The sequence below is a fragment of the Syngnathus typhle genome, linkage group LG3 (genome assembly GCF_033458585.1).
Source record: "Syngnathus typhle isolate RoL2023-S1 ecotype Sweden linkage group LG3, RoL_Styp_1.0, whole genome shotgun sequence".
Lineage (NCBI taxonomy): Eukaryota > Metazoa > Chordata > Actinopteri > Syngnathiformes > Syngnathidae > Syngnathus > Syngnathus typhle.
This window is the reverse complement of record NC_083740.1, coordinates 22,854,888-22,878,063: the sequence shown is the minus strand read 5'-3', so window position 1 is coordinate 22,878,063 and position 23,176 is coordinate 22,854,888. Positions and strand designations below refer to the sequence as shown.

The 23,176-nt window shown below is 44.0% G+C and overlaps 1 protein-coding gene across 18 annotated transcripts in view; it reads left to right on the top strand.

Moving 5' to 3' along the window:
• LOC133152030 (palmitoyltransferase ZDHHC5-A-like) overlaps positions 1 to 23,176 on the top strand; it is a 240,863-nt gene that overhangs the window by 129,125 nt on the left and 88,562 nt on the right. For 10 of the 18 annotated variants that reach the window (XR_009714035.1, XM_061275520.1, XM_061275519.1 and 7 more), the window contains 2 exons: positions 13,942 to 14,033; positions 18,302 to 18,428. Coding sequence is in view for 15 of the 18 variants with exons in the window: in XM_061275520.1 (XP_061131504.1) it covers positions 13,942 to 14,033; positions 18,302 to 18,428 (219 nt within the window). In the remaining 3 variants the exon portion in view is untranslated. Of the gene's footprint in view, positions 1 to 13,941; positions 14,034 to 18,301; positions 18,429 to 18,512; positions 18,619 to 23,176 lie in introns of those variants that run through there. The other 8 variants (XM_061275522.1, XM_061275528.1, XM_061275535.1 and 5 more) reach the window with 4 other exon arrangements.

Below are 23,176 nucleotides of genomic sequence, written 5' to 3'. Positions count from 1 at the left end.
TAGGCATCCCCGGGCCATCTCGTCGTCCATGGGCGAGATTGCTGTAGTGATAAGACGATTAAACAGAGCACGGAGACATGGAATACAACAACATCCACACAAGGTGAGTATAGCAGTAATTGAGGACACAAGGGCTTTATACTTCCCAAAAGCAGTCATCCACTTGTTGTGCTCTTTCATCCTCGTGTTGAGGGCTTGCAAGTTTGCAATCATCTTCGTCAGGCTCCCATCAGGGGCGGTGTCATTCTGGATGAAGGTGCAGCATTGTTCCCTGAACATTGCGCAGACCCTTCCTTTCCCAGACAACAACATAACAAGAGCATTGCGGTTCTGGATTGACATTAGGGAAGGCGTGGCTAGCTGTTCGTGCACTGTCTCAAGTCCCGCTTGTGTCCGTTTGCCCAATTTCTGCATGTTGCAATGGATGTAATTTATCCTGTCAACGTTCTTGTTCATCGTCCACCAGCAGCAAATGGAGGACTCCCATCCCGCTTCAATTTGGTCAATTAATTCTTATTAATCAGGAACTCCTCTGGGGACTTTAATTGCATCAATTTTAGTCAGATCATCGTCGCCTCTCAAATTTAAAGACATTATATTTTTGTTTTTTCCAGCTTTTTCCCAGATCTTGGCATGTCGATACATATACAATTTTGGTTGACTACTTTCTCTAAAAGCAATGGTTTCTTTTCTTTTTCTTCCATTCAACGGATATTATATAGAACACTCTGTCACACATTTCACAATCAATAAACAAACTATCCACATTCATTTTCGAGATATTGATTCCATTCTTTAACATCTACAGCAGTTGTTGACAAACTATTATTTCTTTACATAACGTTTTTGCCACTGTTAAGGCATTCAGTGTTTATTTTGAAGCCAATTCAATCCATTTTTAGAATGCATCTATTATGACCAGGCATTATAACCCTGTGGATCGTGTTAAGCACATGTTAAACAAGCTCTACAAAAAAAAATTATAAACGTTTTGAATATGAATCAAATTCATATGTTGTATAAAGCTGACTGAACTGCCCTTCCATCCCCCCTGTTGAGCCAGGTGTCAACGGCACGTGACAACACCATGGCTCAATACAGCTGCCCATTTGTATCGTTTCCTTTCCTTTCTCAACGTGACAACCCAATCCACCAATCGAATAACAAAAAAAATAAAAAAAATAAAAAAAATAACTGCTAATAAAATAATATAATAGTTAACTGTTGTAGTTCCATAACTTTAACAAACTCAATCGCTCTCTTATTCTGAAATTTTAAATTTAGCTTTGAAATGTCGGTATTTCATAATTGTACATCATCTAATTCCAGAAAGCAAGTTCTTTCCATCTCTCAAATTTTGTCTAACCAAGGCTAGGCACTAAAGGAGCGTGGACCAGTTACTGCCCATAAACAAATTGCTCGCTTTTTATTTTTTATTTTTTTATTTTTCCTTCCTATCTTAACAAAATCGGTTTTGTTTTGCGGTGCAAATCAGATAGACTACAGATAAATAAATTCTTTAGTGCACCTATATTAGCGAAACACATAACACAACACACAGACAACACAAAAACAGCAGAGACAGAGCTCACAAACAACACCAACAAACAACGCTGCGCAGACGTCATCCTCTATTTTGACGTGTTGGTTATACTTTTTCTTTTTCTTTTTTCTTTCCTCAGTGCCTTTTAGTCTTCGTGCAACTATTGTCACACCTTCCCTAGGCATCACCCTGCTTCAACATCACTTGCCACCACGCACTCAGCACATCCCTGGAGTGGGTACGACCCACTCCGCGCGCAGCCACAGCAAGGGAAGCAAGAGGGGGGGGCCCGGCATTTTCATACTGATTTATCCCAGCCTGGCCAGTACTGGGACAATCAATGCCGCCGACCCCCACTCGCGCCAACCCAGCAAACAGCTACCCGCAGAGTCCAGAGCCCCACACCTACATCAGTCTCCCCCACAATCAAATTACAATATCAATCACCACAGGAGCCGGCTCCTACACCCTTTTCACACCACAATACCACACTCCCCCCTCCACAGTCCAGTCTAAGTGGAGACAATGGAAGGCAGGAAGGCACAGGTGAGACACCGAAGGAGCAAGCTCCAGCAGTCCTCCCACTAACCAATTACAACATACAACAAAAGCACAAATCACTTATGTCTGTTTGGGAGGATCACAACAGCCAAACGTTACAAATGACAAACCACAAGACACAGGTCTGGGAACCACATCAACGACCGCCAAACGCAAATGCCGGGCCAAGGACTGTTCTTCGTCTGTTCTTTGCAACTCTTGTCAAAAGCAACCTTTATTTTTCTTTCGTTTGTATTTGCTCGGGTTTTTTATTTCCCTTCCTAGCATCTAACTTACTCAAAATAATTCTTCCTTCAAAGTCGCTCAACTACCTGCCCATAGCAGTCTCCAACAACTTCAACCATTCAACCTGTATTTTCCCTTCAGTCGGGCATTCAGTCATCAATGCTCATTTGCATCCCTCACACAGTCTCCAAAAAGGAGTCTTTCCATCACATTGGCCCCAATTCATCCAAGCACTCCACACAACATTCACATACCATTTTCAATTCAAGGTTCCTGATAGAACAATCCACTAATCCCAAAAAAAAAACCTCAATACAATAAAAACGGCTGGCAAATTAATTAAATTAAGCTTTTTCTTTGTTTTCAAATTTAAAGAACTCAATCCCTCAGATTCAGCTTGCATATAGAAGATCGTATAATCTTACAACACAACCAATCAATAATTTCTATTAAATGTAGCATACAATATCTCTGTATTAGCATGAGCGGTCAAAAAAGGGGGGGGAAGCTTGACATGTTGAAAATTTGGCTTTTCCTCTGCCTCTTCCTCCACCCTTTGATTGATATTGTATTGCACGACGACACGCTCTCGCCAAGTGGCCCCGTTTCCCACAGTTCCAACAGTCCAAATTTGAGCTGGAGTTTGAATTGAATGGCGGCCTGCCGCCTTGTTGGTCTCTAATGCAGGTTTAAATTGACCTTCCATCAAATTCTCTTTGCAGTCAGTTTATCCTACCAGTCGCACTCTCTCAACCACACAACATTCATGCAAACAGCTTGGAACAACGGACAAAAAAAAAAAAAAAAAAAAGAATCCACGCCCTTCTTCACTTAAGAAAAAGACGCTCTGTTCTTTTTCTTAGCCCGTTCCTTCCACTGGGACTTGAACCCCAGCTGTTTCATAGCTTGGAAACACCAAAGCCGTATCTCATAGCTCGGACAAACCAAAGCTGCATCTCATAGCTAGGACAAACCAAAGCCGTATCTCATAGCTCGGACAAACCAAAGCCGTATCTCATAGCTAGGACAAACCAAAGCCGTATCTCATAGCTCGGACAAACCAAAGCCGTATCTCATAGCTAGGACAAACCAAAGCCGTATCTCATAGCTCGGACAAACCAAAGCCGTATCTCATAGCTAGGACAAACCAAAGCCGTATCTCATAGCTCGGACAAACCTAAGCCGTATCTGCGCTTTTTTCTATGACTTACTTGTCTCCCTTGGTCCGCTGCGCTGCCGGGTTCCCGTCAATCCACTTCTGACAGACGAAGGCAGACCTATGATGCTGGCCCAGCGAAGAACTTCCTTCCCAGGTCTTTCGTTGCCAGGGCCTCCAATGGACGCCGGCTTGTCGACAATGCAGCACGTCCTCCTCCGTCAGCCAGATGGCGGGTATGAGGGTCCCGGGTTTCGGCACCAAAAATGTTAGGGTGGTGTTCACTCTAACTTATTTTGCAAGGACCACACTGGAGACAAGTTAGTCGTTTTAGACACCTGCGGGTGGAGAGTTCACTCGTCGCTGTGCTCTCAGCGATAGTCGAATGAAATCTGACTCAGGCCTCGTCAGGCGCTTATTTATTGAGAGAAACAACGTGGGGTTGAAAGTGGGGGTTTGGGAATACACAGGTTGGGGTGAAGCAGCCGGTCCCTGCTGATCAAAGCATAGCAGGGGACCTTTTACGACGTTCTGTAAACAAAGCAACTTTGATTGCTTCCTCTGCAGCTAGTCAATAAGTTGAAATGATCTTAGCACTTTGGTAAACTAATTTTGTCTAGACAGGACAAACTAGTTAAATTATTACAGGTTATATTCCAACATAATCATACGATGAAGATATTCTGCAAACCCTAACAAGGCCTAAATCTAAGATCGGAATTTGAGATGAGAGCGACACCCCCACCCTTTTTTCGAGGACGCGCCACATGCGAGCTCACAAAATTTGGAGGCGAGGCCTCGTTAAGCGGCAGCAGTTCATTAGGTTTGAACTAGGTCTCGCAAAGACCAAAGACGTTTAGATTACCGTATTTTGCGCCCTATTAGGCGCACCGGGGTATTAGGCGCACCTTCAATGAATGGCCCATTTTAAAACTCTGTCCATACTATATAAGGCGCACCGGACTATAAGGCGCATAAAATAGAAGCTTTACTGCAACAAACTGAGGTTGACTAGGGTTGCGGTATGCACCCACTAGCCAATAACCAACGAGCCCTCTGTAAACAATCGCGTTTCTCATATCGTTTAGCATTAGCCATCCGCAATTTCCTATGAGCCTCAGCTAGCAATCTCACATGAGCGTCAGCAGTGTAAACAATCGCGTTTCTCAAACGATCTCCTATGAAATGATCAGAACTGACTAAAGTTCGATCTATTGCATTGATACTACTTAACGATGTTTCCCTTCCATATCGATCCGTAGATTTACTCGAAACATGAACAGAGCAGCCTATTTTGACATGAAATAGCCTCGCGCGTATAGCAGCTATCGTTATAGCATTAGCCATCCGCAATTTCCTATGAGCCTCAGCTCGCAATCTCCCATGAGCCTCAGCCAAGTGTAAACAATCGCGTTTCTCAAACGATCTCCTATAAAATGATCAGAACTGACCGTGTCCCTCAGGAAGTACTGTGGAGGGTGCTTCGAGAGTACGGGGTGCCGAATCAACTGATAAGGGCGGTTCGGTCCCTGTATCGTCGATGCCAGAGTATGGGGTCCCGAACCAACTGATAAAGGTCGTTCGGTCCCTGTATCATCAATGCCAGAGCCTGGTCCACATTTCCGGCAGTAAGTCGGATTCGTTCCCAGTGAGGGTTGGACTCCTCCAAGGCTTCCCTTTGTCACCGATACTGTTAAAACATTTATGGACAAAATTTTTAGGCGCAGCTGAGGTGTTAAGGGTGTCCGGTTTGGGGACCATAGCATTGCATCACTGCTTTTTGCAGACGACGTGACCGAACCGCCCTTATCAGTTGATTCGGCACCCCATACTCTCGAAGCACCCTCCACAGTACTTCCTGAGGGACACGGTCGAACGCCTTCTCCAAATCCACAAAACACATGTGGACTGGTTGAGCACACTCCTATGCACCCTTGAGGATCCTGCCGAGGGTGTAGAGCTGGTCCACTGTTCTACGGTCGACCTCCCGATGGACCCTCCTCTCCAGTACCCCTGAATAGACCTCACCAGGGAGAATGAGAAGTGTGTTCGTCTGTAGTGGCTTCTTCAAGCCGTGATCTCCAGCTCCCACCGGAGCAGTTTGCATTCGAGTGTGAAGCGGTCGGGATGAAGGTCAGCACCTCCAAATCTGAGACCATGGTCCTCAGTCGGAAAATAGTGAAATGCCCTCTCCAGATCAGGGATGAGATCTTGCCCCAAGTGGAGGAGTTCAAGTATCTTGGGGTCTTGTTCATGAGCGAGGGCAGGATGAAGCGTGTGATCGACAGGCGGATCAGTGTAGCGTCTGCTGTAATGTAATTAACAATTTTTTCTGCAGTCTTGTCAAGAGTCTACATTTGACTGAATGTCTTTCTGTTTATTAAGGGTTATTGCACACAAGTATAAATAATAGTAAAATAGGAAAATAAATAAAAAGATAAATGACAAACTAAATCAAATACTAAGCTAAATAATACTACCCTAAGAGCTTGACAGATGCTGAGATAGACAGAGAAGATATTATCCAATAATGATATAATGGTGCACATAATCTCCCAGCGATTGCAGACTGGCACCTCTCTTCATGTCATAAAGTTGGTGGAAATAAAATTTTCCCATTGTGTACTGGAAAAAGACTGTCAGTCTGCCGCTCTCATTTATTTATGCGCTTGCAAGTGCTGTTTGGGTGAGTGGTTCCTTTCTTCTTTGGCTAATTGTGAATGTACATTCACTGACTGTGAACTGTCCGATATAGTTCACATTCATTCACTGAATTGTTCACGCCTGAAGACGCAACACGTTCACTGACTGATCTGTCGATGCACCATGACTCGTTCGCGAATGGGAAAATCAGCATGTTCAGTCGTTCACTCACTGATCTGTTCAGTTGATGAACGGGGAAGGCAGTGTACCGTAATTTTCGGACTATAAGTCACTCCGGAGTACAAGTCACATCAGCCATAAAATGCCCAAAAATGTGAAAAAAAAACCATATCTGTCGCTCCGGGGTATAAGTCGCATTTTGGGGGGCAATTTATTCGACAAAATCCAACACCAAGAACAGTCATGAACGAGCAACAACAGGCTAAACGATAGGTATGCTAACGTGACATAAACACAAACGAAGAGCTGGGAACGGCCCTGAAATTAAATTAAATTCAGAGTTATTAAAAAAACTATTACATAATTAACACATTAATGAAACCATCCGTGTAACTCCAATTCATTAAATCCATCGATTATCCTTTGTCAACAATGCGCGCGCGCCGCTGACGGCGCTTGCACTTCAAAATATTCCACAGGCCCATATAACGATTTATAAATTATATATCAAATAACTATTACCGTATTTTTCGCACCAAAATGCGCACTGGATTATAAGGCGCACCCTCAATGAATTTTTTATTTTAGAAATTATTTCATATATAGGGCGCACCGGATTAAAAGGCGCATAAAATAGAAGCTATACTGCAACAAACTGAGGTTGACTAGGGTTGCGGTATGCATCCACTAGCCAATAACCTATGAGCCCTCTGTAAACAATCGCGTGTCTCAAACAATCTCCTATAAAATGATCAGAACTGACTAAAGTTCGGTCTAACAATGGTACTGCTTACCTATGTTTCCCTTCCATATCAATCCGTAAATTTACTCAAAACATTAACAGAGCAGCCTATTTTGACATCAAATAGCCTTGTGCGTATACCAGCTATTATTATAGCATTAACCACCCGCAAACTCCCATGAGCCTCAGCTCGCAGACCCCCATGAGCCTCAGCAAAGTGTAAGCAATCGCGTTTCTCAAACGATCTCCTATAAAATGATCGGAACTGACTAAAGTTCGATCTAACACATTGGTACTGCTTACCTATGTTTCCCTTCCATATCAATCCGTAAATTTACTCGAAACATTAACGGAGCAGCCTATTTTGAAATGAAATAGCCTCACGGGTACAACAGCTATTCGGTGACGCCCCCTGACTACGGTTGCCGTAATGTTGGGAAGCGATGCGACCTTGTAATATACTAGTCGTACTAAAACGTAGTGAAACATTTTGGCAGAGCACTGTATACAACCAGTATGGATCAACAAATTCATCAATTGATCCATATATAAGGCGCTCTGCATTACAAGGCGCACCGTGTTTTTTTGAGTAAAATGTAAGTTTTTAAGTGTGCCTAATAGTGCGGAAAATACGATATATAAGAAATAATGTTATCAAACCATCTGTGTCACTCCAAATCATTAAATCTATCGAGCGTCCTTTGTCAACAATGGGTGCGCACAGCTGACGGTGCTTGCACTTCAAAATATTCCACAGGCCCATATAACGATATATAAATTAGATATCAAATAACTATTATATAAGCAATAGTATTATCAAACCCTGTGCACTCTAAATCATTCAATCCATCGATCAAATTCCTCGTCCTTCGTCAACAACGCTGCGCGTTGGCCCTGACGTCAGCCTCGTCGTCATTCCACAGATCTACTGTATAACTATTGTAGCGTTAACAAAGTTCAAGGAAAGACGTGGGTTTGGTAAACGGCTCTTTATTTAACAAAACAAACTTCCAGGCGTGTGGCGGCGTGGACGTCCAGCCGCGGAAGTGGAAGAGAGCTCCATAGAATAGGACCGGGCGTGCGTAAAAGCCATGACTGAGCCCCATCCACCGTCCCCGGACAGCCACCCGGCCGAGCGCCGGCGCTCGACTTCCATCCACGGAGGTGAAAGACAGCTCGGTAGAGTAGGACCGGGCATGCATAAAAGCATTGTCCGAGCCCCATCCACCGGCCCTGGACAGCCACCCGGCCGAGCTTCAATCCACGGAAGTGAAAGAGAGCTCCGTAGAGTGGGTAAAAGCCATAATAGTTTTTCAAACCTTCTGTGTCACTCCAAATCCTTAAATGCTTCAAACTCTTCGTCCGCCGTGTCACTTAGAAACAAAGCCGCTAATGATGCCGATGGTACGTGAGGCCCTTCGTCATCTTTGTCATCCCGTGATCAATCTTCGTCCTTTATGTAAACAACCGCCGCGCGACGCCGCGTCGCGCTGCTGACGTCACTTGAAATTCAAATTACAGTAATCCCTTGCGACAACGCGGTTCCACTTTTTTTAAATGTTTAAAATGTTTTTAAAATTTTTGAAAAAAAACACATAAGTTGCTCATTATTATAAGTCGCCCCCCACCCAAACTATGAAAAAAAAACGCGATTTATAGTCCAAAAATTACGGTACTCACAAATCCGTTCAGTTGATGAATGGGAAAGTCAGTGAACTGACTCATTAGTGAGCAGGAAGTTACATCATACTTCTTCTATGTTTCATTTTACGGCACCAGCTTCAAGTCGCATTACTGGATATAAAGCCTCCTATAACTCAAAAATAGAAAAATCTCGAATGCAATGCATGAATTTATTCTATCGCGTTGGACATGAGGCTCCAGAAGATATACAAAAATTATCAAGTGGAATTTAATACTTTTTAATACCGCCAGAATATTTTTTAATACCAACACGACTTCTAGCTGCAACTATGACTATATATGACTACAAGATGATCAACAGTTAGCTAAATCAGTAACGCCTTTGATTGATTGATTGATCGATCGATCGATCGATTGATGCACACGCCACTTTTGCTACTCTTTCACAGTCATTCTATCTTATTGAGGATTCAGACAACCTTAGCCTAGACCAGTGCTTCTCAATTATTTCCTGTGACGACCCCCCTAGGAAGAAGAAAACATTTTGCGCCCCCCCCCCCCATGTTATTAACATTAAAGGAAAAACAAAAAATAAATAAAAAAGAAAGATCAACTTACAATAAAGAATAACTTTATTAATAACAGTGTTTTTTAGTCTGTAACAGAACAGATTCAAAGTGCTGCTGTAGAGCAAATACTCTTCCAGTGATACCGCCACCCCCACCTACTGCAGTGGATGTGTAATTACCCTTTAATCTAATACAGCCAAAAGAAAAACATGTTCCCGCGCCCCCCTTGGTATCGCACTACGCCCCCCCAGGGGGGGCCGCCCCACTATTTGAGAAGCACTGGCCTAGACGATCAACAGTTAGCTAAATCAGTAACACCTTCAACAACCCGTAAAAATATGGGTTCATTTACTGATGGTTCTCTCACACACAAGCACAGACAATCGTAGCCTACAAATATGGCATTACATTTCCCTTAGGTACAACACTTTCTTTGTATATTAATGATCTACATGATGTGTGCCCTAATAGCAATGTTCAAATGTATGCTGACGATGCGGTCATCACTGTGCACGGTGAGACTACTAAACAAGTCTCTGACAGTCTAACTCAGGGGTCTCAAACTCGCGGCCCGCGGGCCAATTGCGGCCCTCAGGACAATGTTTTGCGGCCCCCTGCCTGAAATAAAATCTTTGTGTTAATGCGGCCCGCGCATTTTTTCTCACATGCATCTGGGGGTTTTATATTTTAACACCTGTGGGCTCCCGTAGCTCAGGCTCGTGACAACAGAATTAGCGATTGGTCATCTGACCAAGATGGCGGCCGGATTTCTCGCGCGCAGCACCCCCAGCGGGGTCTACCCTTTTATTATGTCTATGATTGCGAACGCGCGACAATGTGACCGGATGCGGAAGCGCCGAAAAACACAGAAACTGAAACGCGACAGTGACATCAAGTAGAACTAAATAATATTACAAAAGCCCCAAACATGTCTTGTTCAAAGCCTGCAGTGAAGAGAAAGGTTGGTGATGAGCACAGACAATTTCAGGAGAAGTGGGAAGTGCAATATTTCTTTGTTGAGCACAGGGGCATCCTGACGTGTCTTATTTGCACAGAGAAAGTTGCAGTGCACAAAGAATACAACTTGAGACGTCATTACACAACTAGACATGCTGAGGAGTATGAGAAATACCTCCCTTGAGCCAAATGTGGCTCGGCTATGCAAGAGGAAGCGCTGCCAGGTCTCTAGCAGTAAGAAGTAGGCAGAAAAAGCCATGTTCATAACAGTTTATGTTCAATGTTCCATTCATGTTCAGAAAGTTACAGGTTAAAGAGCTGTTAATACAGACATTTGAATCTGAATAATAATTACATTTCTCTAGTCAGCAACTATATTTGGTTTATTCAGTCTTCTATATCTGCTGAATTATTGTTATCATTTTATTTCTTACTGATTTATTTTTTTCTTATGAGTTGTTAATTTATTTAAATTTTCTAAGACAAAAAAGGATGAATAAACAAATACATTTGATAACACTGGAACGTTTTTGTAAAAGCTTTTCTTGTGAAAAACCTGCTGCGGCCCAGCCTCACCCAGAATCTACGTCCAGCGGCCCCCGGGTAAATTGAGTTTGAGACCCCTGGTCTAACAAGTGCACTTGAAAGTGTACATGACTGGCTAGACAGTGCCTGCCTCATGCTCAATGTAAAGAAAACAGTGTTCATGTTGTTCAGCAAAAGACCAACGACCATCGAGAAGCAGCAAAAACATATCTGCATTGTATGATCTTCTCACACATGGAATATTGTTTTACAAACTGGTCTTTTGCAAATGCGACAATCATAAGATCGATTGAACAGGTTTTTAAAAGGGCTATCAAAATACTAGACAAAAAACCCAACTCTTATCACCACTGTAATATTCTGGAAAAGTATAATCTCCTCAGTTTTGAAAAGTGTCATGTCTCGTCCCCAGTTTTGCTAGGTTGCCATGGTTTCTGTTCGCGTCGCCCCTCCCTCCCAACACATGCAACAACCGACAAGCAATGATCCGACCGTGAGCGAGGGGCAGACATGACTTAAATACAAAACACGAAACACGAGGCAGGTGAACACGGTTACATTGACTGAGGTGACACAGGAAGGGAGGGGCGACGCGAACAGAAACCATGGCAACCTAACAAAACGGGGACGAGACATGACACTTTAGGAACTTAAAAAACGCATGCTTAATATATAAGTGTTTAAATGGCCTGGCTCCTCCTCCTCTTATGGAATTCATCCCTAAAAAAGACTGCGTACGCAGTACCAGGTCAACATCCAGGGGTGATTGTGAAATTGAATATAGAAGAATTATTTTTGGTAAGAGGTACTCTCCATATATGGCTGTCAATACTGGAATCTACTCCCTGCCTCAATTAGAGAGATCCCCTCTTTTGATGCTTCTAAAAGGCAACTTAAACAGTGGCTAAAAAGCTCACAAACTTGTGATCTTTTTTAGTAAATAGTCTGCTGGGACGGTTACAATAGTTTTTCCACAGTGTGGATATAACCTTTTATAGTATATATTTTTTTTTATCTCCCTATAATGTACTAGTCTGTCTATCTGTATGTCTGCTCTGTCAGGCTGAGTTAATGTAATGTCTAATGTCTGTCTGTCTGTCCTGTCTGTCGTTCTATGTCACAAGGACAACGGATGAAATTTAGCTCCGGCTAATTCCGACTGGTTTTACACTGGGATGTTTGTATGTATGTTTATATCTTTAGTGTTCATCAAACTGGTACTGTCCTGTCTAAATAAATAAAAAAATAAAACATGTGATAGGCAATTGGCTTTGAGATGAGTTAGAAACATACATGTTTTTAGCATGTATTGTATTTTATTATATTTATTATTAATTTTTGGTTCATTGTCTTACACATGAAAATATACTTTCTTTGATGTGCTGTGACAGATCATCTGCACTTGCATTTCCCAGGATTTCAGAACCAAAATATCTTGAAGTCACGCAATCATTCTCTAGCACCGTATGTGTATGTCCATCTGTTTTTGCTTTGAATACATAGAGACTTTCATTGAACTAGAGGACGAACGGTCTGGCTTTGTTGACGCTTAACTCACTTCTAATTGACATATAAGGAGCTTCTTCTTGAAGTATGGCGTTAAACCAGGGGTGGGCAAACTACGGCCCGCGGGCCACATCCGGCCCACGGGACCGTTTAATCCGGCCCGCCAACCCTGAACAAATTGTATTATTAAACTTTTTTTTTTGGTCATTTTGCCTGCAATGACTGCGTTTTCCCAGTAGATGGCGAAGCGCTCGCCTGCGCATTTACTACCGGAAGCCGTGTCAGAAAGCTCGGTGCACACTCACAAGTGCGTGTACGTACTCCGTAGTACGGACTTGGCGCACTCTCGCTCTATTCGTATCAGTCCCGAATTTAGAGCGTGGGCTTTGACGACAGCATTCTTATAATTCGCGCGCTGAGCTTTCAGATGCAGTTTTGCGCTAAAGCCACCCACAAACCTTCCCCTGGAATCCTTCCATTAAAATGAGTGGCCCGAAAAAAAGAAGTGAGTGCCGAATGTTAAAAAAGAGTGGACAATTTGGCTCGACGTACGCGACGTGACGTTCAGCCACATCAACATCAACCCGTCACAGATCAAGGTAAACGGACCAACACCTCGGATCTCGCCTAAGAATTGCCACAACAAATTTTACTCCAGACTATGACGCACTAGCAAAAAAGGGAGACCAACAACACTGTTCCCACTGAAAATGAACGGGAGGCTCTCAAGTTTATTGTAAAAAAATGCATTTTGAATATGATTTGTACACATAGCAGGGATTGAAACTAGCGACCATTCTCGTTTTCAAACAATGCAGGATGCTCAAGGACATTGATGCACCACCTATTTGCGACTAATCTTAACCTGTAAAGTTCTTAAGGCTTACTTTAAGGAGGTGTTTCCCGTTTCCTCACCTCTGTTACCAGGTGTTTGCGAGTTATAACTCTGCTCTGATTTTCAGATACCCCTCACCGTGTTGCTGTTTTGATTACTTTATTTGGATGTATGCTTTCACCGATTCTTCAAGATGATATATTTGGTCAGAATGTTTGCCGTTTGATGTGATCTCATAAGATAAACATCTTTCATTAATCTGACCTGCAGGCACTGAAGTGATGGAGATTGTTATTCATAATAACAGTGTCGTATTTTATGAGAATCACTGATAGCAGTTTTTTAGTGAATTATTATTTTTTTAATGCTGTTAATAAATGCATTTGTTTTCAAAAAAATTGTTTGGAATATCCATGCTTTACTACCTACTAAAGGCCAAGATCTTTTATGCAATGACCTTTACAGGTCGCTTATATGACTTCACACAACGCCTACGTCCATCTGCTCCTTGTCCGGCCCTCCGGTCCAAATTTAGAACCCAGTTCGGCCCGCGAGTCAAAAAGTTTGCCCACCCCTGCGTTAAACCAAACTTGATTACGTAGCCAGTCATGTCCTTAACGCATGCAAAGCTTTTTGCTATTTTTGAATCATTAATCATATTGCGGAAGCGCTGTCTTATGCACTCATTGGAGGTGTATAAGTGGTGTTTCATCGCTGTGTGCAGGCACCACAGCACAGCAGACATTGTGAATGCCACATTAAGGCCCACAGTAATTGTTATATTCAAGATGTCCATTACTCTGTTGTTGTTGTCTACTTTCTTATTGTCTTTAGGTGACTGGAAAGTTCAGAGGAGGCGTTAACCCTTTTACCAATGGGTGTTGGAAGAATGTCACTCATGTCCTCTGCAGTTCCCAGGCACCCAGGTTCACATTTACAATTTATTACCACACCATCCATTCAACTTCATACAAGTGTGTCATGATGTCCGTGGACTTTAAAAATGAAAATGACAAAAATCTCATGACCAACAGTACCGTTTTTTTCCTTGGATAATGCGCCCCCATGTATAATACGAACCCTAAAAATGGCATGTTGATGCTGGAAAAACGCCTGTACCCATGTATAATACGCACCCAAATCTTGACTCCTACTTAAGTCCGTAAACGTAAAATTATTTCAGAAAAAAGATCATCTTTGGGAACAACCGGATGTTATTCTGCCAGTCAGTATCACTGCGCATGCGCTAGCAAACTCGCATAGCGAAGAAATGTTTCGGATTTGTGTAGGGTACATTTGTGACAGCAAACGAGCAGGTGATCGAGCAAGCGTCTGATACGAGAGCATTGTGTTTGTATGGAGCGTGTTTGAAGTGAACAGCAGAGAAAAGGCGCAAATGTAATGGCGGCCTCCGTACCATATCTGGATTTTTTTTTTTGTACCCATGTATAATGCGCACCCCAGATTTTGGGACAATAAATTAGTTAAATTTTGCGCATTATACATGGAAAAAAACGGTAGTTGCAAAAGGGACAAAATACTAGTCGCTATCTTACTTGGTTGCAAATATAGCTATTACATCAAAAGGTATGGTATGAACCTGCTGAAAGCTGTGTGAGAATCCTGTTGGAGAAATATATAGTAACTAAAGTCAAAGTCAAAGTCTGCTTTATTGTCAACGTCTTCACATGCTGAGACACCCAAAGAGATCGAAATTACGTTTTCTCTATCCCACTGTGACAAGACATATTACACGATAGACATACAAGTAAACGACGCAATATAAAAAACAAGAAGGCACAAACAATAAATAATAAGAGTAATAATAAATAATAAATAAACAGATAACACAACAAATAAGAGCCAGTGTGCATACAGACAGTAGAAGTACAGGACGCTACGCAGAACGGGGAAGCAAGTTCAGGATCCTAACAGCCTGGAGTATGAAGCTGTTTGAGAGTCTGGTGGTGCGGGAGCGCAGGCTTCTGTACCTCTTCCCAGAGGGCAGAAGCTCGAACAAAGAGTGAGCGGGGTGACTCACATCACTCACAATCGTGGTCACCTTGCGGGTGAGATGGGAGGTGTAAATGTCCTTCAAGGAGGGGAGCGAAGCACCAATAATCTTACCAGCCGTGTTCACTATGCGCTGCAGGGCCTTCAAGTTGTAGTCAGTGCAGCCGCCACCGCAAACAGCAATACAGCTGGAGAGGACGCTCTCAATGGTGCCGCGGTAAAATGTAGTCATGACGGCCGGAGGAGCGCTCGCTCGCCTGAGTTTCCGCAGGAAGTACAGGCGGCGCTTGGCTTTCTTTGCCAGTGATGCGGTGTTGGTGGACCAGGAAAGATCCTCACTAATGTGCACCCCCAGGAACTTGGCGCTGCTCACTCTCTCCACCACAGCACCGTCAATGGTCAGCGGCAGGTGTTGGGTGTGACCCTTCCGGAAGTCAACAACAATCTCCTTGGTCTTGTCGACGTTCAGCAGGAGGTTGTTGTCCCTGCACCACGTGGTCAGAAGGTCAACCTCCAACCTGTATTGAGTCTCGTCACCCTTGGTGATGAGACCCACCAGAGTCGTGTCGTCAGCAAAATTCACTATGCGGTTGTCGCTGTAGGTTGCAGTGCAGTCATGCGTCAGGAGGGTGAAGAGCAGCGGACTGAGCACGCAGCCTTGGGGGGCCCCTGTGCTCAGCGTGATGCTGGCGGAGATTTTGTCGCCAACACGTACCACCTGTGGCCTCTGACAGAGGAAGTCCAGTAGCTAGTTGCAGAGGTAGGCACTGAGGCCCAGCTTGTCAAGTTTGCTCATGAGGCGTTGTGGCACAATGGTGTTGAAGGCAGAACTGAAGTCCACAAACAGCAATCTCACAGACGAGTCCCTTCTCTCCAGGTGGGTGAGGGCCGAGTGGAGGGCAGAGCAGATGGCATCCTCAGAGGACCGTTTGGCTCGGTACGCAAACTGGAAGGGGTCAATGGTGGGGGGGAGAACGGATCAGATGTGCTCCATGACAAGCCGCTCAAAGCACTTCATGATGATGGGCGTAAGTGCCACGGGGCGGTAGTCATTGAAGCAGGACGGAGCAGGTTTCTTTGGCACAGGTACGATGGTGGCAACTTTGAAACACGACGGGACGATGGCCTGCTGCACGGAAGTGTTAAAGATGTCTGTGAAGACACCCGTCAGCTCACCAGCGCAGTCCTTCAGCGCTCGACCCGGGATGTTGTCAGGGCCCGCCGCCTTACGGATGTTGATAGCAGCAAGCGCCCTCCTCACACTGTCGGCGGAGAGGCACAGGGGCAGGTCGTGTGAATGGGGAGTGGCCTTTAGCGGGCAAGTGCTGTTCTGAGCGTCGAAGCGAGCAAAGAAGCGGTTAAGGTCATTGAGCAGATGGACGTCGCCTTCACAGCTCTGCGGCGCGGGCTTGTACTCCGTGATGGTCTGAATGCCCTGCCAAGGGTTCCGTCCGTCCCTGCTGTCCTTGAAGTGGGCGGTAATTTTGCACGAGAACGCCCTCTTTGCTTCTTTGATGCCCCGGGACAGGTCGGCCCTCGCAGTCCTCAAGCCAGCCTCATCCCCCGCTCTACGTAAAGGCTTTGTCCCTTGCCCTCAGCAGCCTGAAGACAGCCCCTGTCAGCCATGGCTTCCGGTTAGCCCGAGTGACGATGGATTTTGAGAGAGTCACATCATCAATGCACTTCCTGATGTAGGAGGAAACAGAGTCAGTATACTCCTCAATGTCTGTCCGATCGTCGCAAGTGGCAGCCCTCCTAAACATGTCCCAGTCAGTAGAGCCAAAGCAGTCACGAAGCGCATCAGAGGCACCTTCAAGCCACACCCGTACCCGCTTCCGAACCGGTCTGGATGTTCTCACCATTTGTCTGTATGCGGGCAAAAGCATAACAGTGATATAGTCCGAAAGTCCAAGATGGGGGAGGGGGGCAGCTTTGAAAGCTTTATGCGAAGAGTAGACCAGGTCCAGGAAGCTGTCGCCACGCGTAGGAAAATTAACATGCTGGTGAAGCCTCGGATTATAGCATTAGCCACCCGCAAACTCCCATGAGCCTCAGCTCGCAGACTCCCATGAGCCTCAGCAAAGTGTCATGGCAGACCCCTGTAAACAATCGCGTTTCTCAAACTATCACCTGTAAAATGATCGGAACTGACTAAAAATTAAAACATTTATAATTAAATTAATTTTAAATTCCCAACGATCGTCACACACACATCTGCGTGTGGTGAAATTTTTCTTCTGCATTTAACCCATCTCCGTGTGATTTTATTCCATCCCCTGGGGGAGAGGGGAGCAGTGAGCAGCAGCGGTGTCGCACTCGGGAATCATTTGGTGATCTAACCCCCCAATTCCAACCCTTAATGCTGAGTGCCAAGGAGGGAGGCAATGGGTCCCATTTTTATAGTCTTTGGTATGACCCGGCCGGGGTTTGAACCCACAACCTTCCAGTCTCAGGGCGGACACTCTACTACTAGGCCACTGAGCTGGAAAAGTGTGATCTAACACATTGGTACTGCATACTTATGTTTCCCTTCTATATCGATCCGTAAATTTACTCGAAACATTAATGGAGCAGCCTATTTTGAGATGAAATAGCCTCGTGAGTATAGCAGCTATCAGTATAGCATTAGCCACCTGCAAACTCCCATGAGCCTCAGCTCACAGACTCAGCAAAGTGTCGTGGCACTGAGTAAATTTTAAGATTTTAAGTGCGCCTAATAATGCGGAAAATACGGTACTTGTTTTTTACTTTGCTAACGAACAGGTGTGGCAGAGCAAAGGAGATAAGGCGGTAGGTGGGGGTGACAGGAGTGTCAATTTGGTCAGAAATTGGTTTTAAATTATAAAAGGCACAAGTTGGTAAGAATGCACACAAAAAAAAACTTAAAGTTAACATCATCCAACTAGCACCTTTTGCTATCCATTTGTGGCCTGCTGTCCTCTTTTTTTTTATTTTGCCCACGGCCTAAAAACATTTAACACAGCCTGCCACACTAATTTTCTTGGCCTTGATATATTGCCATATAAAGTATTTGTGCTTGTTGTTCACTTTATGCACCTGGGTCCATTTAAATTTGAATAAGCGGAGTGTACCCTCTTGTCATTCATTTAGTCTCTATTTAGTATATCTGGCTTTTGGTCAATGGCCTTTGAATACTTCCTTCCTTATGTGTCCTCTGCAGATATTTGGCAAGGAAGAGGTCTGTCCACAGTGTGTGTGTGCAGCCTCCATTTCCACGGCCACAACTGACTGAGCCTCAGCTAACCACAAAGATCCTGGGTAATGGTTTACGAGGAGATCTGCACAGGGTGAGCTAAGATCAAAGCTGAAAACATGAAACAAATGAATATTTCAACATTGTTACTTATGAAATTTTGGCCTGACACCAGCAGTAGATCCCGTGGATGTGTTCAAAGTCAAATCAGCTGCTTCTTCAAGAGAGTAGCTACCCAAAGTACAGTCTTCATGCTGGAGGTGGCATACGGGGACTAAAGTGAAGTAAAGTGATTTTTCATATATGAGAGATTAACAATTCTCAATTTCTCAAACTACCGTTTTTTTCCGTGTATAGTGCGCAAAATTTAACGAATTTATTGTCCTAAAATCTGGGGTGCGCATTATACATGGGTACAATTTTTTTTTTTTTTTTAATTTTTATTTTATTTTTATTTATTTTTTTAGAAAACAAAACCAACAACAGGACTGACCGACAAAGTCGTGGAACAAAAAGACAGGGTGACATTACCAAAGACAGGGACAGAAAGCAAACAGACATCATGACAGTAACACATGCAATGATCCGACGGTGAGCGACGGGCAGACAGGACTTAAATACAAAACACGTTACATCGATTGAGGTGACACAGGAAGAGAGGGGCGACGCGAACAGAAACTATGGCAACCTAGACACATAGCAAAACTGTGGACGAGACGTGACAAATGTCCCTCGAAATGAAACTTGAAATCACCAAGTTTTGGTTTCCAAGGGTGTTTTTATTCCTCTTCAACGTCTCTCCCATACAGAGCCGCCTCTTTCCCGTGCGCGCACGGAGCGCAGTGGTGCGTTTATGGGCAGTCGGAGAAATCAACGCCAACAAAAAAAAATACCGTTTTTTTCCGTGTATAGTGCGCCCCCATGTATAATACGCACCCTAAAAATGGCATGCTGATGCTGGAAAAAAGCCTGTACCCATGTATAATACGCACCCAATTTTTATGAATTTTTAATTTTTTTTTTTTTTAAGTCCCAATGATCGTCACACACGCAGGGAGGCAATGGGTCCCATTTTTATAGTCTTTGGTATGGTCTTAACTAGGCTGGATGTAATTCTTTTTGTTGGCGTTGATTTCTCCGACTGCCCATAAACGCACCACCGCGCTCCGTGCGCGCACGGGAAAGAGAAGTGCGGACGTGAAAAAGGCGGCTCTGTATGGGAGAGACGTTGAAGAGGAATAAAAACACCCTTGGAAACCGAAACTTGTAGGCAGAAAAAGCCATGTTCATAACAGTTTATGTTCAATGTTCCATTCATGTTCAGAAAGTTACAGGTTAAAGAGCTGTTAATACAGACATTTGAATCTGAATAATAATTACATTTCTCTAGTCAGCAACTATATTTGGTTTATTCAGTCTTCTATATCTGCTGAATTATTATTGTTATCATTTTATTTCTTACTGATTTATTTTTTTCTTATGAGTTGTTAATTTATTTAAATTTTCTAAGACAAAAAAGGATGAATAAACAAATACCGTTTTTTTCCGTGTATAATGCGCCCCCATGTATAATACGCACCCTAAAAATGGCATGCTGATGCTGGAAAAAAGCCTGTACCCATGTATAATACGCACCCAATTTTTATGAATTTTTAATTTTTTTTTTTTTAAGTCCCAATGATCGTCACACACGCAGGGAGGCAATGGGTCCCATTTTTATAGTCTTTGGTATGGTCTTAACTAGGCTGGATGTACCGTTTTTTTCCGTGTATAATGCGCCCCCATGTATAATACGCACCCTAAAAATGGCATGCTGATGCTGGAAAAAAGCCTGTACCCATGTATAATACGCACCCAATTTTTATGAATTTTTAATTTTTTTTTTTTTTAAGTCCCAATGATCGTCACACACGCAGGGAGGCAATGGGTCCCATTTTTATAGTCTTTGGTATGGTCTTAACTAGGCTGGATGTAATTCTTTTTGTTGGCGTTGATTTCTCCGACTGCCCATAAACGCACCACCGCGCTCCGTGCGCGCACGGGAAAGAGAAGTGCGGACGTGAAAAAGGCGGCTCTGTATGGGAGAGACGTTGAAGAGGAATAAAAACACCCTTGGAAACCGAAACTTGTAGGCAGAAAAAGCCATGTTCATAACAGTTTATGTTCAATGTTCCATTCATGTTCAGAAAGTTACAGGTTAAAGAGCTGTTAATACAGACATTTGAATCTGAATAATAATTACATTTCTCTAGTCAGCAACTATATTTGGTTTATTCAGTCTTCTATATCTGCTGAATTATTATTGTTATCATTTTATTTCTTACTGATTTATTTTTTTCTTATGAGTTGTTAATTTATTTAAATTTTCTAAGACAAAAAAGGATGAATAAACAAATACCGTTTTTTTCCGTGTATAATGCGCCCCCATGTATAATACGCACCCTAAAAATGGCATGCTGATGCTGGAAAAAAGCCTGTACCCATGTATAATACGCACCCAATTTTTATGAATTTTTATTTTATTTTTTTTTAAGTCCCAATGATCGTCACACACGCAGGGAGGCAATGGGTCCCATTTTTATAGTCTTTGGTATGGTCTTAACTAGGCTGGATGTACCGTTTTTTTCCGTGTATAATGCGCCCCCATGTATAATACGCACCCTAAAAATGGCATGCTGATGCTGGAAAAAAGCCTGTACCCATGTATAATACGCACCCAATATTTATGAATTTTTAATTCTTTTTTTTTTTTTAAGTCCCAATGATCGTCACACACGCAGGGAGGCAATGGGTCCCATTTTTATAGTCTTTGGTATGGTCTTAACTAGGCTGGATGTACCGTTTTTTTCCGTGTATAGTGCGCAAAATTTAACTAATTTATTGTCCTAAAATCTGGGGTGCGCATTATACATGGGTACAAAAACATTTTAATTTTTTATTTTTTATTTTATTTTTTTAAGTCCCAATGATCGTCAAACACGCAGGGAGGCAATGGGTCCCATTTTTATAGTCTTTGGTATGGTCTTAACTAGGCTGGATGTAATTTTTTTTGTTGGCGTTGATTTCTCCGACTGCCCGTAAACGCACCACCGCGCTCCGTGCGCGCACGGGACAGCAAACGAGCAGGTGATCGAGCAAGCGTCTGATACGAGAGCATTGCGGTCGCATGGAGCGTGTTTGAAGTGAACAGCAGAGAAGAAAGGAACAAGGCAAAGTGTGAAATAAAATGCACAGAACGGATGCGCAAGACACGTCAGCTATATAAAGAGCGAGAGTTGTTTTCTTCCTATTAGTTTCAATTCACAGTTTAATTAGCAGTTTCAATCAGCAAATAACAAAATGCGTATTACAGGTAATATTTTATTTCACAACACTTTTACGACCCATAGCTCGTGACCGAAAGAACGAGATCCTGGTTACAAGCGGCCGAAATGAGTTTTCTCCGCTGGATGTCCGGGCTCTCCCTTAGAGATAGGGTGAGAAGTTTGGTCATCCGGGAGAGACTCGGAGTAGAGTCGCTACTCCTCCACGTTGAGAGGAGCCAGATGAGGTGGCTCGGGCATCTCATCAGGATGCCTCCTGGACGCCTCCCTGGGGAGGTGTTCCGGGCATGTCCCACCAGTACGAGACCCCGGGGACGACCCAGGATGCGCTGGAGAGACTATGTCTCTCAGCTGGCCTGGGAACGCCTTGGGATCCCCGGGATGAGTTAGATGAATTGGCTGAGGAGAGGGAAGTCTGGGAGTCCCTCCTGAAGCTGCTGCCCCCGCGACCCGACCCCGGATAAGCGGAAGAAGATGGATGGATGGATGGATGGAGATTTGTTAATTTCCATCAGGTCACCCCTATCTCAAGCTTTAACACAATCTCCTGGTGAAAGTTTGAACTACTACATGTTTTGGGATAGCCAATGTGCCTGGGCCAAATTCAATACCTAATTTTACACCATCTCGTACCACCATGCCACTTGACAGGGACTTTGTCTGTCCATATGACTTTACACCACACTATTGGCCGGTAGACGAGACAATGGGAACACGTTCACTATCCTTGCTGCTGAATAGCTTAGAACTCCTCAGTTCTAGCCACGCTTTATCTCAGCCTCCCACAGTCGCTATACGTTTGTCATGAACGAGGCATGACAACCAAATGCAACACGGGCTCCCAAAGTTTAAAGGAGACAAGGAGGGCTGGAATGACTGCAGAGGTTTTTCACGAGATGGCGGCGCACACAGTTGCAGCGACTTAGGGCTCTCCATTTCAGTGCTTTTTTCTTCTTGTTTTGTTATCTGTTTTCTTACTATTGTACACATTTGTTACTGCAAACCTACAGTACACCCGCCAGACGCTTTTGGGTTGCTGTGCCGGATATCTGTTTTGACTGACTGTCATTACAATCACAGTATTCCAGACGACATAGCGAGACCGCCGGGCTCTCCGTGGATCGTTGTCGGATCTTGGAGGCAGCGCAGAAGGAGGAAGGAGAGGAAGCAGAAGCGGGGCCGCAGGTCCGGTATTATGCTAAGGCTACGCGTGAAACCGCACAAGCCACCTCTCCCGAGTCTCAATCTTTCCAGCACCAGATCCCTGGTGCACAAGACGGACGACTTGGAACTGCAATTTGCTGGAAACAAGTATGTTTGTGACTGCTGTATGGTCACCTGACTTGACCAGCCAGGTACTCCATCTGGACCAGGAGCCTTCCTGGGGTTTACTGCCTGGAGCACATGCCTCACCTCCTGCTCCTTTACAGTGAGTGGAGGGGTGCTAGGATCTGGTGTGGATGAGGGTGGGGGGAGGGCTACAGCAGGTGAGTGAGGCTGTGGTGATTCAAAGCGGGCA